The 17,168-nt window shown below is 39.8% G+C and overlaps 1 protein-coding gene across 2 annotated transcripts in view; it reads right to left on the bottom strand.

Annotated features, from left to right (window-relative positions):
- The window catches only part of IKBKB (inhibitor of nuclear factor kappa B kinase subunit beta), a 46,863-nt gene that overhangs the window by 14,941 nt on the left and 14,754 nt on the right, over nucleotides 1–17,168 (bottom strand). For both annotated transcript variants that reach the window (XM_039853936.1, XM_039853937.1), the window contains 5 exons: nucleotides 16,935–17,004; nucleotides 7,138–7,226; nucleotides 5,981–6,070; nucleotides 3,676–3,800; nucleotides 358–465 (listed from right to left, as the gene is read on the bottom strand). In XM_039853936.1, the coding sequence (XP_039709870.1) occupies nucleotides 358–465; nucleotides 3,676–3,800; nucleotides 5,981–6,070; nucleotides 7,138–7,226; nucleotides 16,935–17,004 (482 nt within the window). The remainder of the gene's footprint in view (nucleotides 1–357; nucleotides 466–3,675; nucleotides 3,801–5,980; nucleotides 6,071–7,137; nucleotides 7,227–16,934; nucleotides 17,005–17,168) is intronic.

Raw genomic sequence — 17,168 nt, 5'->3', positions numbered from 1 at the left:
GATAAATTGTTATGTAAATTTAGAAGAGGTGATTTCTAGATGAGGGTGAGTGATGGGAATCCATTCTAGGATTGAGATGGGTTATGTCAAGTTCCTAGTCATAGGATGATAACCTGATAACCTATTTAAAAGCCTATGGATAGCACAAAGGAAAGGCCATGTGAGGACAGTGAGAAGGTGGCCAAGGCAGGAGAATTCAATAGAAACCAAACCTGCTGATATCTTGATATTGGACTTTTAACCTCCAGAAATATGAGAAATAAATTTTTTTTTATTAAAAAAAGTCTCTGGATGTCACCTCAGACATGTTTCTGAAAAAAGAAAAATATGTAGAAGAGAAATGTCACTGTGCCTTACCTGTTAAGATTATTGGGATAGGGTAAAGAGCTTGAAAACTTTACTGCTCCATTCAAGTCTTCAAAAACAACAATGTCCATCTCACTCTTGTGCCGGACTTTGGAATGCCTGCAGACATGTATTCTTGTTAATTACAGTCCTTAAAATGGAAACATATCACTTATACAACATACTCCCAGTTACTATTTACTTTTTCGAGATAACAGTCAGTGAGTGCATTTGAATCCTGCTAGGATAGGTTCTTTGAGAGTCTAAGAATGAACAGTACTGCCTCAATGAGAGTCAGAATTGCTTGCTGACTCCTTATCTCAATCTTGTCCTTATCTTTTATTCTACCTTTTGTTTTATCTAATATAAAACTCTTATATTTAGATGAAGGATAAAATCAGGACTTCCAAACCATGATTGTAGCATTCATATCACATTTACAGGAAATATGCACAACACATGCACAAACACATGCACTTTCCTCTTAATGTATATGGTTAAATATTATTTCTAGGGGTAAATAAATTTTTGTATTTCCCAATTTAAAGAACTGATGCATCTGAAATAGTAAAGGGAAAAAATTTTAAAGCCAACTGGTTTCAAATCTTCTTAGTGACAAGGATAATAATTTGAATAATGCTTCATAGATAACCAAGTACTTTGACACTGAACATGCACTTCTTTGCCATGATAACTCCATATGTGGTTGACACTGTTTTTAGTCCCCCAATCAGTGGTAAGAAAATGAAGATCAGGTGATTTTCCCAAGGTTACACAACTAGAGAGTGGCAGAACCAGGGACTCAAATCCAAAGTCTGGTGAGTTCTTTCTACTCTGCCTGAATGTCCAAATCCTTCCGTTACAAGAACACCTAGGAAATTCAAATAAAAAGTGTTCACCTGCACAATTCTCATTGGTAACGGGTGAACTGATATCTAGAGCACATGGCAAACCCAGAAGAGCTGGTGGATGGCAGAGGCCAGTGGGTTACAGCTCTGGCTAAAACTGATAGCTTTAAGGTAGGTGCACCAATACTTTGGCATTACATACAAGTGGGCTGGTCCTCTAATAGAAAACTTAGTCTGTCAATGGGAAATTATAAAAATAAAAGGACATAGTAAATAAAATGCTTATTGCTTAGATCTTATATTTCAAAATAGCTTTATAATAGAATTATAAACAGATGAGACAGGCACTTCTTTCACACTAGTCCACTAAACAGCTCCTTATCGGGCATCAGAGAAATCCACTTGAAAGTGGTCATGTGGCCTTCCAGCACCGATGAGGGGAGTTCTAGGAAGCTGATTGTGCAGATAACAGACTTATTATGAAGATGTCGAGCCATTAGGAATATATTTTCTAATAGTATGTGTTCTTCTAGGTCTAATGGATTTTAACTCTTGTTATGAATAACGTAAAAACCTAACATTTGAACTGAGAAATGTTGTAATTCCCTGGTTAGTTAAAAACGCTACAGATTACAGATATTTAAAGTTATTTTTACGATGCTTACATTATAAGGTATGAGTATAAATTAATGAGCTAATTCTTCAATATCCAGAATCTATGTAAGCCAACAAGCATTACTTGTTTTAAAATAAGTCACCATACTTTGGCATTTCACCAGACTTCAAGAGCAGGGGCCTTGTTTGCCTCATTTACCTTTGCTTTTCCAACACGTGGTGTATAAATGTTGACTAAACTAGACAGCCATCACATAAAACCACTCTTCTGGAACAGATTTCAAAGGCTACATCTTATTCTTAGAAATAAATATTCTCATGATGCTAATAGCTGTTTTTGAAAAAAGTTAATTGTTCTCGCTACTTCCAGAAAAGTATTTAGAAAAATGATAACAGCCAGTGTTGGCAATGGTGTGGTGAAAGGGACAGCTTTGTATGTTCCTGGTGGAAACATTATTTATACAACCTTTCTGTTGAGCATTTGTTAATATACATCTAAAAACCTTTAAAATGTACATAATCTTTGATCTATTAATTCCATTTCTAGGAATTTATCCCTGGGAAAAATGTATGAGATATATAAGAATTTCCCTACAAGGATGTTATTCTTGGTGTTAAGAAGTAAAAATTATAAACCACCCACGTTGCCAACAATGGGCGTAAGTTACTCGGTGGAATACCAAACAATATGGTAAAAAATAAGTATTTTCAATAGTCAATATGAAAAGCAGATTATATGAGAATATGTAATTTGTCTTTTTAAGTATAACACACATGCTGAAAAGCCTGGAGATACACAAAAACAGTTATGATTGTTTCCAGGGTATGTGAAAGAAATTCTCACAGTGTAAAAATGCTTTAAGAGCACATACAAGACAGAATTCATATGATGCTAGCATTAATGTAAAGAAGGAGAGAGACACACAAATTAAATAACAAACCAATACATGCCAATGTGCTTGGATACGTATGAAACATCTTTAGAAGCACACCAAAAAACCAGTGCTATCGGGTTTCTGTGGGAAAGAAGACCAGGTGGCTGGGAGCCAGTATGAGATGACTTGTCACTGTATATACTCTTTTATACTTTTTGAAGTTTGAACCATGTGAACCATTACCGCTCAAAAAAAAAACAAAACTGAAAATAAAAAAACTTTGAACAACAGTAGGATTATTTAAATTAGCGTGTGGCCTTCTCAAGAAACAATTCTGAATGAAACCTAACTGATTTAGGAGAATGTAAATTTTAAATTATACATTCCAGTAATGATTAACTTTTATATATATAAGGAATAACATGTTATTTTATATTTAAAAAGTTAAAGAATATGAAGTAATTTTTAAAAATTATATCTGGTTTTTTTAATTAGAAAATCTTTTTTTGTAACTTACTTGGTTCACATTTTAAGCCACTTTCTTATGTTTTTAAAACAAAAATTTATATTTTGGTATAGTAAAATTTGTCAACAATAAATTTTTATGTAAATATTTCCCATTTGTCATATGCACATATCTTTTATTTACTAAAACACAAGCATTTTCAGTGTAAGTGCATGAATGTACACCATAGTCTGTGAATGTACTGACTTGATGCTATTGAACACCAAGAAAATGTCATTTATATAGTATTACATTTAAAGATGTTAATACTTAACAACTGCTCTACTTTTCTAGGCTTTGGAGCTTGGACTGTCCACATGCTACATTCCAACAGGACTTTTTCTCTCTGGAAGACAGATCACGGCCCAGCCTGAGAGTGCCCAGTGAGGTGGGAACAGGTGAAGCGACATAGCAAAGACAGAGGAACACACTCCTTCCTTCAGGAGACTGCCCGGCCCCGGTCCCAGGGCCGTGGTCTCTCACTCACCACTGCACAGGCTGCCAGTTGGGGAGGAAAGGCCGGAAGCCCGTGATGCACTCGAAAGCCAAGGTGCCGAAGCTCCAGTAGTCGACAGTCACTGTGTACTTCTGCTGCTCCAGCAGTTCCGGGGCCTGAAACAACGCATGGTGTAGACACGCCTGAGTTGCTCCCTCTTCTAAGGAGCCACCACAGCAAGGGGCAACCAGCCCTTCTAATCATGCCCCACACTTTGCTGGCTCCAACCATGGGGCACTGGCACATCCACTCAAGGCTGAGGAGGTGACCACATTTAGGTGGTGGTATCTAGGATTCTTCTGTACCTCATTCATTCCTAATGCTGATACAAGGGCCCTTAGGGGATTTTTAGGTAGACCAGAGTACATCGTATACCCTTCTCTTAGGCTCTGTGAGGAGATGGGAAGATAGGCTGCATAAAACAAAGGAAAATGATCCCATATGCTAACCAACTCTCCTAACCGATGTGGTATATGACATGGTTATACAATGGGATGGAATATATACAATCAGGCAGAGAAAAAGCCAGATGCATGACTGTTGCCCAAGTAGAAAGAGCTGGAGTGACCAAGGAAATCATCGAAGCACAGGTGGGACCGGAACCAGGCTCAGAAGAAGGCTCCTCACATGAGTGTCTGAGAGGAAACATTCCAGAAATGACCATCACAAGCAAAGGTACAGAGACAGGACTGTGCACAGTCTGGCTGGAAGTGTGACAGTTATGAAAGAGCCAAGGAGTCTAAAACAAGAGGAAAAATTAGGGGATGGTCAGATCAATCTGTGTCTGGTTATGGACAGAAGTTTTAGCTCCTGTGAGTGAAAGATTTGACTTGAGCATCCTGGTCAGAGCTTGGGGTCCCTCTCACTTAACTACGGCTGAGTTAATGAGGATTCCAGGGGACACACAGCAGGACCAACGTGATTACGTTATACGGGCACAGGCCCCTGCATCATAGCCATCCATGAGTTGCCACTCTGAAACCTATATTCCTCAGAGTAGGTGATAAACTGGTGGAGCCCATGACCATGGTTGATGGGATAAGTAGGAAGTACAAATGCACTCAGAATGGTTTTTTTTTTTTGAGAACTGATATTTCCACGAAATGAATGTCTTTCAACCTTTTTTTTGTATTTGTTTTTTAAACTGTACACTCCTTCATTCAATCAACATTTTACTGGCTGTTATCATCCCACAAGCAATCTATTACCAAGTTTTGCTGAGTCTCTTGCTAAGCATTCCATGAATCATTCTCTACGTCCTTACTGCTGCCACCAGCTCTGGACTATCACAACAACCTCCTTACTACCTGACCAGATTTATTTTTGTTCAGTGAAATTTATTCTCCCCACTGTACCAAAAGTGGTCTTTTTAAAAGGTAAACCTGATCCCCCTCTAACTTAAAATCCTTCAATGTCTCTCCAGAGGTTTTAGGATAAAGTCTAAAATCTTTAACCCAGCCCCAAGTGCCCTGTATTATCTCTCCCCTGATCCTCTCTCCAGCTTCAACTCAAGATACTCTCTTCTTTCTTCTCTAGGTTCCAGCCACACTTTCTGGTCTCCTAATATATTATCTGTATGCCTGGAATTTCCTCTCAGTCCACCCACCTCCAGCCCCTTTTCACTTATCCATCGCTTCAGGTCTTACACTAGGCTAGGTCCTCCTAATATATATTCTTATCACACTTATCACAACTGTATTTTCTCAGTCATTTGTGTGTCAGTGTAATACCTGCTTCCTTGCTAAACTCTAAGCTCCCAAAGCCAGGGAAAGGCTTGTCTTCTTTCTCACTGCATCATCAGCTTCTAGCACAATACTTGGCATACAGACCACACTCGATCAATATTTCTTGAATGAATGGATAACTCAAATAGAACCCCAATATTCAGACGAAATAACATAAAGGGTGGGAGCTCAGAGCTCAGCTCCTCCTCAATGGCCCGAGATGCCTCATGGAAACTGTGGCCTCTACAGACCAGCATGAATCTAGTTTAAACTCTTCATTTTCAGATAAAATACTGAATCTCAGAGGTTATGAGATTTGTGCGACAGCACACTAGCAGAGCTCTTCTGACACCAAAGAAGAGGATCGCATCCTTCTATAGGGCCTCTGTTGGCAAAAAGTGCTGACTTGAACAGATTCTGCCTCTGACCTCATACAACAATTCTTATGCATCTAAGAAACATCCAAAGAGCTGGCAAGACTTAGATGCTAGAAGGCAAGGATAGAGAGGAGCCCCAGAGATATGGCCACGAGACAGAAACTGATCAGCAAACATGTAAATCCCATGTCTTACCAGGTACTGCAGGGTCCCCACAAAGGAAGTACAGAGACTTCCCTGATCCAGCTCCTTGGCATATCCTAGGTCAATAATTTTGTGTATTAACTGGAAAAAAAAAGGGAAGGAAGAAAAATCTGAGGGTTATGAGAATACACTGTCCTCCTATAAAAATTCTGATTGTTGTTGACAGAGCAGAGGATATTTCTGAAATCCCAGGTGGTATTAGATAATAAGTTCCTCAGAACTACCAAATTCACAGAAGAATGCCTCCAACATGGTAGATTTAGGGCAAAAGAAAACACACACTGTGAAAATGCTGAAAAAAGGCATATGTTCTCCTTTGCGCTGTGACCAGTCACCAGAGGAAGGCCATCATTAACAGACCATGCACTAGACCTCAAGACTGCTAAACCTGGACTTCATGATGTGAGAGACCAGGCCAATCCCTTCTCAGTGGAAACCTTTAGTTCTCAATTCTTAGAACCAATGGTAAGAATGAGTGAACTGAAACAAAGGTGAGTGCTGTGATAATCATGGGTCAGCCCAGAATGCTGACAGAAGGTGCATCAGAGAGATTAAGTGACCCATGAGTTGAGTTACTACAGTCCACTCAGCTGAGCCCCTGTTCATCATCCCCAGCTAAAAAAATAAGTCTGTGGAAGAGCACAGTGCTAAGCCCCATGGGAATGTTACCACCACACCTAGGAAGGAGGGCCACTGAAGAGGGCTGCTAAGAGCTCTGGGGAAACTGCAGGCTGGACCAGGCTCCACGGGCAGGTGCCAGCTCCAAATGCCTCTTCTCAGCCACACCCAGAACCACCTTCGTGCTGGTTTCCATGTTAGCATCAAGAGCGGACGCTCTCAAACAAATGGAAAACAAAAAGTCTATTTCCAAGAAGTGCTAGTCCCAAAGGTTGGGGGTGAAGGTGGGAAGACAAACATTATTTTCCTTATCAGATTCCTGCAACTTGGGCAATTAACAATGTGATCCATTCAAACTTGCCTCAATCTGCAAGCAAGAATTTTTTTGCTGAATTTTGATCCAAATCAAAAAGCATTCCCAGAGAATCAAAGCGAATATAAACAAACATGTAAAGTTTGTTCCTTCTCTACCAGAGCAACTTCCCTGAGGCAGTCTCCAGGACTTTCCAAGTCCCGGGGTAGTCACTCACTCTTTGCTCTCCTTGCTGCAGGACGATGTTTTCTGGCTTTAGATCCCGATGGATGATTCTGTTTTCATGAAGGTATCTAAGTGCAGAGGCTGAGAAGGTGGAAAGGGGAGTGGATTTCCATTAAGCCTAAAAAATGCTTTTCATTTCAAAATCACCTATGCTGTGAAAGATGAACATTGTGTGCCCCTGACACATACTCTGACTTCCAGTGCACAGACTTGTGGTAGAGGGACAAGGTCTGAGCAGATGCCCTCGGGTGAACTAAAGAGGACCTGGCTGTGTGAGCAGAACTTGGACCACCACAAGAATCTGGCTTTTTCATGCAAGGAACCCATAGCCTCGCATCCGCGAGGTCACCAACTACAGTCTAGAGCAGTGGTTCTCAAATTGCATTGCCAGAACCTGAAGCATCCAAAGTTGTCAGAAATGCAGTGTTCTCAGGTCCCACACCCCACACCTACTAAATCAGAAACTTTGAGGGTGACTCTGCAATCTATGTTTTAACAAGCTCTCCAAGTGATGTTGATGCTGATCAAGTTTGAGAAGAGGAACCTGTCTGGTGTAGAGACTGAAAAATCTGAATTCTACAGGGTGGGTAAGGAAGAAGGGCCCTTTGGGCAAAGAGCACTTTGGACATCTGATCTAGAGTCCTATAAGGTCAGAGCTGGCTTCAAGGAAGAAGTGAGGAACACTAAAGAGGTTAGGAGCACATTCAACACATCTGACACTTCGATGTGTGTTTTTTATATGTCCAGTTCTCTGCTAGGTTCTGTGAGGGACATAAAATAAGGGACATGATCCCTAACTTTAAAGAGCTCAGAAGCTAGTTGGGAAGGAAGGAGCCTGCACGATACTACTGGCTTTGAAGTCATTTGATACCAACAACTTCTGCTGTGAAGAGGAAACATGACAATGTTATACAGGAAGTCATGGCACAGAGCAACAGATGTGATTTTTACTCATCAGAGGTTTAATAACTTTAACAGAAGTCCTAGTTAATCGTACTACAAAAGAAAAAAATGAAATAGGGGATAAAAGTATCTCTACTTGGAGATGATATGACCATATGGCTAGAAAACTCAATAGACTAAAACCTGGAAAGAATTTAGTAAGTTATTTGGAAACAAAACAAGTATGTACAAATCAATAATTTTTCTCCATGTCACCTATATCCAGTTGGAAAAAAAAAAAATCCCATTCACATTAGCAACAAAAACTCTTAAGTACCAAGGGACAAATTTAGCAAAAAAAATGAAGTATTTCATTTTTAGGTAGGTAGGTAAAGAAAAATATATAGCATAAAGACAAGCAATATGAATAATATAAAAAGGTTTTTAAAGTTTATGGCAAAAGGTACCATTCATAAGGTCAAAAGACAAAAAGAGCTGGGGAAAAAATATCTGCAACACATATGTCAAAGAGTAAATATACCTTATAGACAAAAAAGTTCTTATAAATCAATAAGAAAGCAGCCCAGTAGAAAAAGGGTGATTTACCGAAGAAGAAATGCAAATGGCAAACAATTCCACAGAAAGCTGCTCAAGGTAACAAGTAGTCCAAAAAGTGCATATTAAAAAGCACAATGAAATGCTTTTTTTCACCTCTTCAACCAGAAAGAATTTTAGATGCAAAATAAAAAGCCCTTCCCTACATGAGTGGAAGGAGTAAAAATCGCTATGCCTTTTTGGGAAAGAAATATGGCAATATCTATTTAATTTTGAAGCATACACATTGTTTGATCCATTATTTCCAAATCTTTAGTAGTCTAGTTTGTACAATCAAAAGCATCATAAGATACAAATAAGGATGCTTATTGCATAGCTTTGAGTGAAATAGCCAGAAACAAACTGAAAGTCATCAATCAGGAAAGGCTGAACAAATTATGGTAGATCCACATTATATTAGGCAATTGTTTTAAAATCATTTAGCTTTACAGATAATAGAACTCAGGTATAGATAATATGACTCAGAGGGATGTCAATGATGCACTGCCAAGTTAATGGTATGATCTGGTTTTTGTTTAAGAAAAAAGGTCAAAAAGCAAATACAATAACACTAAGAGAAGTTTAATATTGGTTAACAAACTCATCAAGCCAGACTGAGAATGTGGGCAAACCAGGGAGGTGGGTAGCCCCACGGCCCGGGCAGCCATTCCTGTCTGCTCTGCAGAGCAGGAGAAAGGCCTTCCACAGCAACCAAGGGATCAGACACGATGCATAAAGACTTTTATGCTGAATGTTTTCTGAAAGCACCTTCGAAAGTCAAACTGAGACAGCTAAACAATTGACTGACATCTGATTAGGGCAGTTCCATCTCAGAATATTACATTATATTAGAAAACTTCTAATTACATCTCCCCTTTTAAACTCAGTCTTTGACCATATAGTTCCAACATCTCATACTTGCTTCTTATTTTTCTTTTCTTTCATAAGTGAATACAGTATATTGGCATAGGTCCATTGACTGTCCAAATGAAGTGAAAGACTTGTTGCTTTCAATGCCTAAAAAATTCCACTCCATCTCATTCTCCATTGTATTAACTTTTAAGAACCAATGCTTCTCACAGCACTTTCATTTTTGTATTACCTTTATTAAAGAATCAAAGCAAAGTATAATAGAGCACTATAATAATTGCACAAACACAACCTTGCACAGAGATGGTATTACTATTGAACCTGAACTAGTGGCTGGCACGGAGCACAACTGTACAAAAACTCAAAATGTGTATTGACTGATTCACAAAAGACCTGTTTGGGTATATGACAACAGTGTCAGAGTATAATACATAAAAGTGGGGTCAGTTTATTCAAAAGGAGAGTGTATGAAAGTTGAGACTCAATGTATTTTGAACAAGCACATATGCCCAGATTAAGACAAGGCCTCTGAAGCTGGATGTGAACATCTCAGCACAAATAACGTGGAACACGAGCAGGTGAGATGTCCCAAGTAGCCCCCCAGTGAGGATTAAGAGCGTTCAGATTATACTGAAAGCACTATTCTCTACACCATGCTGATTCAAAGTTGTCATCAGATCTTTAGTGAGATGGAATGGCAAACTGGTAACTAATCCACTGACTACTATTAATAGCTGTCTATGTTTATGCTTATGCAACTGTACATAAAAAACTTTACTACTCATTTTGGGGCAGTCATTTATTCTCAAATATTTTTGTCAACTTAATAAAGTCTAAAATTAAAGAATCCTACAGGTGTTGTTATATATAGTTTCTTGGACTGAGTGCAAGAGTAAAAATTCTAATAGGCAAGACCTCTTAAATAGCTCTCCTCATTGAAACAGTCTTCCAAAAGCTAAGTAGGCCAGACTGTGCTGTATTTTACAAAATAGTACCTGAAGAGCATCATGAAATGAATCAAAATTATCTCAAGCCAAGAGAACCTAATTTGATTTAAATGGGATAGAAAATGAGAATTTGAGATTAAGAAAAACACTTTCGCATCTGAACATTTATAAAAAAAATCTAAACCCCTAGTAAGTGATATACAAAAATGTATAAAAATTAAAAACCATACATACCGCAAAGCATTACAGCCTAAAAAGTTAATTTCTCACATTCCAATTATAAAAAAGAATTATAAGAAGCACCTACTCTGTGCGAACTTTTAAACTCTGCAGTGGCATTTCATAGGGCAGATACTACACAGAGAAGTCCAAGCAAAAGACCTATCACAGGAAAACGATAGCCTCCTCCTATTATCCTTGTCAAGAGCAGCATTTAGATATTGGCCCCGGCTTTCCCCTAGCTTGTGAGGTAGACATGAATATATAACTAAAGAATGCAGCACTCCTGGAGTTCTTATTGATGAGCCAGAATCCCAAATCACAGTTCTTTTTCATATTACAAACCACAAATTAGGGAACAGATAGGACGAGCTAGACTTCCTTGTAGAAAAGCAGTTTTATAAGGGTTGTGTCCATGAATCCCTACTTACTACACTTCAAATTCAAAGGGACCACTAAGCTCTCTTTAAGAACATTTTTATTCGAGACACATTCCATAGAGAAGAAATGGAAAGATAAATAGACCAAAAAGTTGACACAGAGATTTGAAGAAAAAGAAAAGACAGTCACCACTTGGTGATTTAAGTCACCAATGAGTAAGAAGGGCAACAGGCTGTTCGTTCACTATTGAGTGACCGTGTACCTACTATGTGCCAGTCATTTCAGTGTCACTGGACTTTCCAAACAAAAAAGATTGGAAGGCCAAGCGTGGACATGTGGAGAAAGATTTAGTCCAGCTAAAGGTTTCTCGGCTAAAATAGCCTTATGACTAATCAGCAAGGTAGCAAGGCAGTCACACTAAGTGCTAAGAGCAAAGTGCAAAATCATTCTCTCATTCATTCAATTAGTAGTACTTATAAAGTGGTGTCTTCTATTTGTTAGGTTTGTGGAAAATGTGCCAGGGAATTGAAGCATTTTCTTTACTTACTGCACAAAGTCTAGTCAACGGGCTCCAAACCAAGAAGTCAGTTCTTATTGTCAAGGCAGAGAACTACTACAGTCAGAGAACACATACTACACAGTCAGAGAACACAGAACTACTACAGCAGAGACACCAGGTGAGTGGAGGAGGCAACAAGAGAAAAAGACTCCCGTGAGAGGGAGAACCACTGTGAGTGATGAGTCAGGGCAGTCCCCCTGAAGGGGGCAAGTCTAAAGCGGTGCCAAAAAATAAGAAGGCTTAGGATCGTTGGGGAGGTACAAGAGCAGCATTCTAAAAGGAGGAACATGTGCAAAGGCTAGCACAAGAACTGAAAAATGGGTTTTGAGGACCATGTACATGCAAAGTTGGCTATAGTGGACTGGAATAAATGCAAGGTGAAAGGATACTTTCATCATTATTCATTATTCATGAATAATGATGAAAGTATCTTTTCAAATGAAAGATGGATTAGTAAAATGGGAATAAAGAGGTGAGATAAGAGGTTATTACAATAATTTGCTATGATGCTGAATTAGTGGAGGCGGTGGGAACAGAAAGGGAAAATGAGATATACAACACAAAGGAAGGTCGAAAGGATTTGAAGACTTTTCAAATGGGAGGGTGTGGAGCAGGAAGAGGGGCAGATTCTAAGAAATGAAATCCAAAAGTGGCGCTCTTTCTGGGTAACTGGTAGAAAGATGGAGCTAGTGGCACAAGAAAGAGGATTCAGGAAGGGATCTGGTTTAGAGAAGAAGTCTAGGATTTCAATTTGGAACTGACTTTGGGAGAATATTATACAGATGTCAATATGGCATTGAGGATGGAAATCATAGTTAAATACACAGATTTTGGAGCTATGGTTGATGAAGATGTCACAAGAATGAGCTGGCAGACAAAACAGTGGAAAGCAGTGGGTAGTCAGTCCAGGTGCAGAGAGGGATGAATAGGATGGAGCAGGAATAAAAAGAAAGCATCGAGCAAAGCTCTGGGCAAAAAATGATGCATTAAAGGAGAGATGAGAAAAACTTGAGAGAAGCAAGTTTGTCAGGAAGGGATAGCGGAGTGGACTTCACAGACATTCTGGAGCAACTATTCTGCAGATAATGAATGTGGAATATTTAAAGTTAGAAGGGACCTTCCCTAAGGTCGCCTCGCCCAAACCCTCATTTTAAAGTTGAGGACATGTAGGCCCCAAAAGCTACCATAGTTGTCAGAGAAGACAGAGAAAGATAAATGCACCAAAAAGGTCCTTGCCCAAGGTGACAGAGCTGGGGAAGCAGAAAAGCCAGGACTGAAAGCCAGTTATCTTCTCTTTTATTATTATATTCATTAATCTGGTTACTTATATTTCCCAATATACTTTATATACAAATTATCTGAATTTCTGAGATCCAGTATTCCTTTCATGTTATAAATTCACAATCAGAGAAACACTAAATAGCCCAATTTTCTGATTCTTAGATTGGAGCTCTCTTCCATAAAGCCTTGTGTTCTCTTTGAAACCTCTCAGCTCTTTAACATTCAAGTACTGGATGCCTGCTAGTAGCAACTCTAGTAGGGGCAGAGATGGTGACTCAGAAAGTGAAGCAGACAAAAATGGGGAGTGGGATTCCTAAAGGCTCAGAGGATAGGACGGTCAGTCACCACAGTAAACTGGCCACCTGGAGAATCAAGGCAGATCAATTCAGATCTAAGATCCGATATGGCAAATGCACAATTGGCCCACCTAGCTGGCCTGAGCATGGGCAGGTCCCCACCCCCCAGCAGAGACATTGGACTCCTGAGTATGGCAATCTGTACCTCAGTCTTGAATGCCCAGGAGTCTGCTCCTCTGCTGGCAGAAGGAAACACATCCAAATGTTTTCCAAAGAATAATGAGCAAGACTATTTCAAGAGTCTACTTAGATATAACTTCCTTGAGCTATTTTTAAATCACATTAGGTAGAAGACAAATAATTTCCAGCTGCCTCTGCACCTATTTCTGGATCTCTTTCCAGCATATGAGCAATGGTCTAACTGGCCTGTCCTGACATAGGAAACAGGGCTCTCCCAAGTGCTCAGCAGACATCTGCTCATTTTCTCATAGGTACACTGCAGTATCTTCTTAGGCAATTTAAAGTTCACTGGAAAAATTCTACCTGTGTCTATTATCTTGGTGCTGCTCTGAGTGGGCATCTCTGGGAGGTTAGCGGTGCAGAGAGGTTAGGAGTAAACAGGTTTAACACAGAAGAAAAGGCAATGAATCTAGATCTAGCGGTCAAGGGTGTGGCTCTGGTGCTTATCTGAAGTCAATCTGGCAGAGAACAGAGGTGGCAACTCCAACAAAGGGAACATGGGGCCAGCACTTGGAACAAACTGGAACAAAATATGCTCAGGAAATGTTTCAAAATACAAAAGAATTATGTGAGATGAGCTCCAAGAAAAGCTTTTGAAATTTGGCTCAGTGATGAAATCCTAGCAAAAGAAATAAATGTGATAAATCTTGTACACAAGTCAGAAATGGGAATGAAATAAAATACAAGCTTATCAGCCACCTCCACTGTAAGTACAAAGTCAGAGGATATGAGTGAATCTAAAAGTGGCTGAGATAGGAATTGGTCTGAGGAAGGTTAACCATTTCCAGGAAGGGAAGTCTCATAAGACAACTACCTGCCTACTCACTGGATCCCAACCTCAGGTCAACACCCAAATAAGGGTGATGGAGCTTTTTCAAAAGGCATGCTATAAATTCAAATCCAGAGAGGGAAGAACACGAGAAAGGAACTAACATTTGCTGACTGCACATTCTGCCAGGAGCAAAGCACTGTGCCAGGAGCTTTATGTACATCATCTCATTTTATCCTTATAACAATTCTAATAAGGTGACTAATGGTCCCATTTTACAGCTAACAAAACTGATATTCTTAAAAATTAAGTAACATGCCTAAGGCCACACTGCCAATAAGTGGAAGACCTTGTATTTGACCTGAGAATGTTAAATATATGTGGACATCTGTCTTTTTAAAAAAAAAAAAAAATCCTACTTATTTTAATTTCCTTTGAGATTTATTCATTTGACAAATATTTATAGAGAATCTGCTATATAAAGCTACTGTTCCAGATGTTGAAGATATAGAGACAACTATATCTTCACCTTTAAGAATTTAATTCTAGTCTTCACCTTTAAGAATTTAATTCTAGTGTACTAGTATTTCGAGGCCTCATTATTTCCAATTTGGGGTCACAGAGAAGAAATATGGGGAATCAGTGACCTAAAGAATTTTAATATTCATCCACCTCTAGGAAAACTAAATAACATAAGCCCTTAGTTATTCTGATTTACATATAATTTAAACACACGCATACAACCTGAATAGGTAATAGATAATGGATAATACAAAAGCTATCATACGAGTTAATGGTAACTAGATATACAACACGCCCAGACCAAAGAATATGCAACCAGCAGAGGTTCTATTAATATCACTAGAGAATCAATGAGGAAGTAAAAAGTTATTTGAAGAAGTAGACAGTTTTATGTACTTTAGCCAACACTTTAAAGACTTTCTTAACTATTTGATGAATAAACAAATAATGAGTAAAAGAAAAATATTTGAGAGATAACATTTAAAAAATGACTTGAAGCTCCAACCATGGAGAAAAAAAATAAAAGTTGCCATGAAGAGCAAAAGAATATTTCCCAACCTACTAACCTGCCGTCAGCTCAACTCAATAGAGAATAAATTAATGATGCGGCCACTGAGAAAAAGACACAATCAAGTGAATATCTAAGCAAAATGTGGACAGGTGAGCCATGTGGCAAGGTGTCAAGAAAACAAGTGAGATTCTTGACCTATGGATTAGACCCTTTAGATAGACAGACAGGTCCCTTCCAGGAGACCCATATGAGCCAATGCATGAAGAAATCATTCTAGCCAGTGGTGGATGCCCACTCAAGTCAGATAAAATTGGTGCAATGTCAACTTGCCCTCACTGTGAAGTCCACCCAAAGGACAAAGACAAAGGGTATAGAGGGAGACAGAATTTTCTATGTCAGACTGTTTGGATCCTATGCTTAAATGTCACTGATTGACTTCCCACCCTTCATTTCCTTCTTCCCTACCTCCCATGAAAGGTGGCAGAGTAAGGAAGAGGCAGACCTACACTAGGAAGGCAAAGTGTTTTAGAGACTGGAAGCCCACTTATCTTTCCAGGACAAGTGTTAGAGAACAAAACTTTACAAATGTGACAAACTGGTGAATTTAGGTGAAGGGTATGTGCGTTTCACTGCACTACTCTTTCAACTTTTCTATATGTTTGATGCTTTTCTAAAAATTAAAAAAGTTTGAGCAAACAAAAAGAAAAAACAAACAGCTTCAAAAAGGTTGCAGTGAGAGAGGGATGAAAATGGTATCATTCCCCAAATCTGAGGGCAACACTCAGTGATAAACTCTGGATAACTCTAAATTTTAGATCTCAAACTGTCAACTTGTACCTACAACCTTGGAGAGTAAAACAAGAAAAAACTAAAAAGGAAGTCTTAGCAGTCGCTCTCTCACTCTTGATGTCTGTTTCCCTAGCCTGGAGCCACGTGCTGACTTGCGGAGATCCTCCTCCAAATTCCCTCCAACCCCGGGGCTGCAGACTGGTACCGGTACTAGTCCACGGCCTGTTAGGAACCGGGCCACACAACAGGAAGTGAACAGCTGGTGAGCAAGCAAAGCTTCATCTGTATTTGCAGCCGCTCCCCAGTGCTAACATCACTGCCTCAGCTCCACCTCAGATTGTGAAGCATTAGATTCTCATAGGAGCACCGGTCCCTGGTGCCAAAAAGGTTGGGGACCACTGGTCTAGGGGATTGCTTCTGACCTCTACAGTCTGGGGTTACTCTTCTTCTCCCTAATGCCAGCCTGGCCTCAGAGTGTGCCATAGATACCCTCATCTGAGGACACCAATAGTACCAAAGAATTAAACAAATGAAGTTTTTCCTATGCCTGTGGTTGGCAAAAGAACTGCCAATGTGGAAGTGGAAAAATCTGCTGCCAAGGGATGAAATTCATTCAAATGACAACCTACTCCATCGCTGGCCATTCCAGGAAAGTAGGGAGTGGAGCTTTTTAATGGGAAAGGAACTCTGTTATTCTATATACATAATTCACTTCGTGACTTAGTCCGGAAGGAAAGGTAATCTATTTGAGTTCAGCGCCTGCCTGACTAGTCCCTTGTTGACCTACTCATTCCGTCTGTCCCCCCTCAACCCCACCCTCTGTAAAAACCAGAGGACTGAAATATCTCCACTCTGCGCTCCACGGGACTCACGGGGCACCACATACTCTCTCTGCAGGGCTGGACCTGACACCCAGAGCTGGGATTTACCAATGTCGCTTAGCAAGGTGAGGATGGCTCCTTCCCGCAGGCCGCAGCAGTTCTCGAACTGATTCAGGTACTGTTAAGAAGATAAAAAGAAGCATCAGAGTGACTGGTCACCAACCACCAACAAGTCCACAAGTGTTTTTTACCAGCTGAAGTCATCTGAGTGCTGACCCTGACCCTGGGCTTGGGGACCTGGGCTGACAGGCAGCCTGGGCAGCAGGACTGGCAGGAACTGGC

This window comes from Pteropus medius, unplaced genomic scaffold (genome assembly GCF_902729225.1).
Source record: "Pteropus medius unplaced genomic scaffold, Ma_sr-lr_union100, whole genome shotgun sequence".
NCBI classification, from domain to species: domain Eukaryota; kingdom Metazoa; phylum Chordata; class Mammalia; order Chiroptera; family Pteropodidae; genus Pteropus; species Pteropus medius.
The sequence above is the reverse complement of the archived record's forward strand: the minus strand, read 5'-3'. Positions and strand labels throughout refer to the sequence as shown.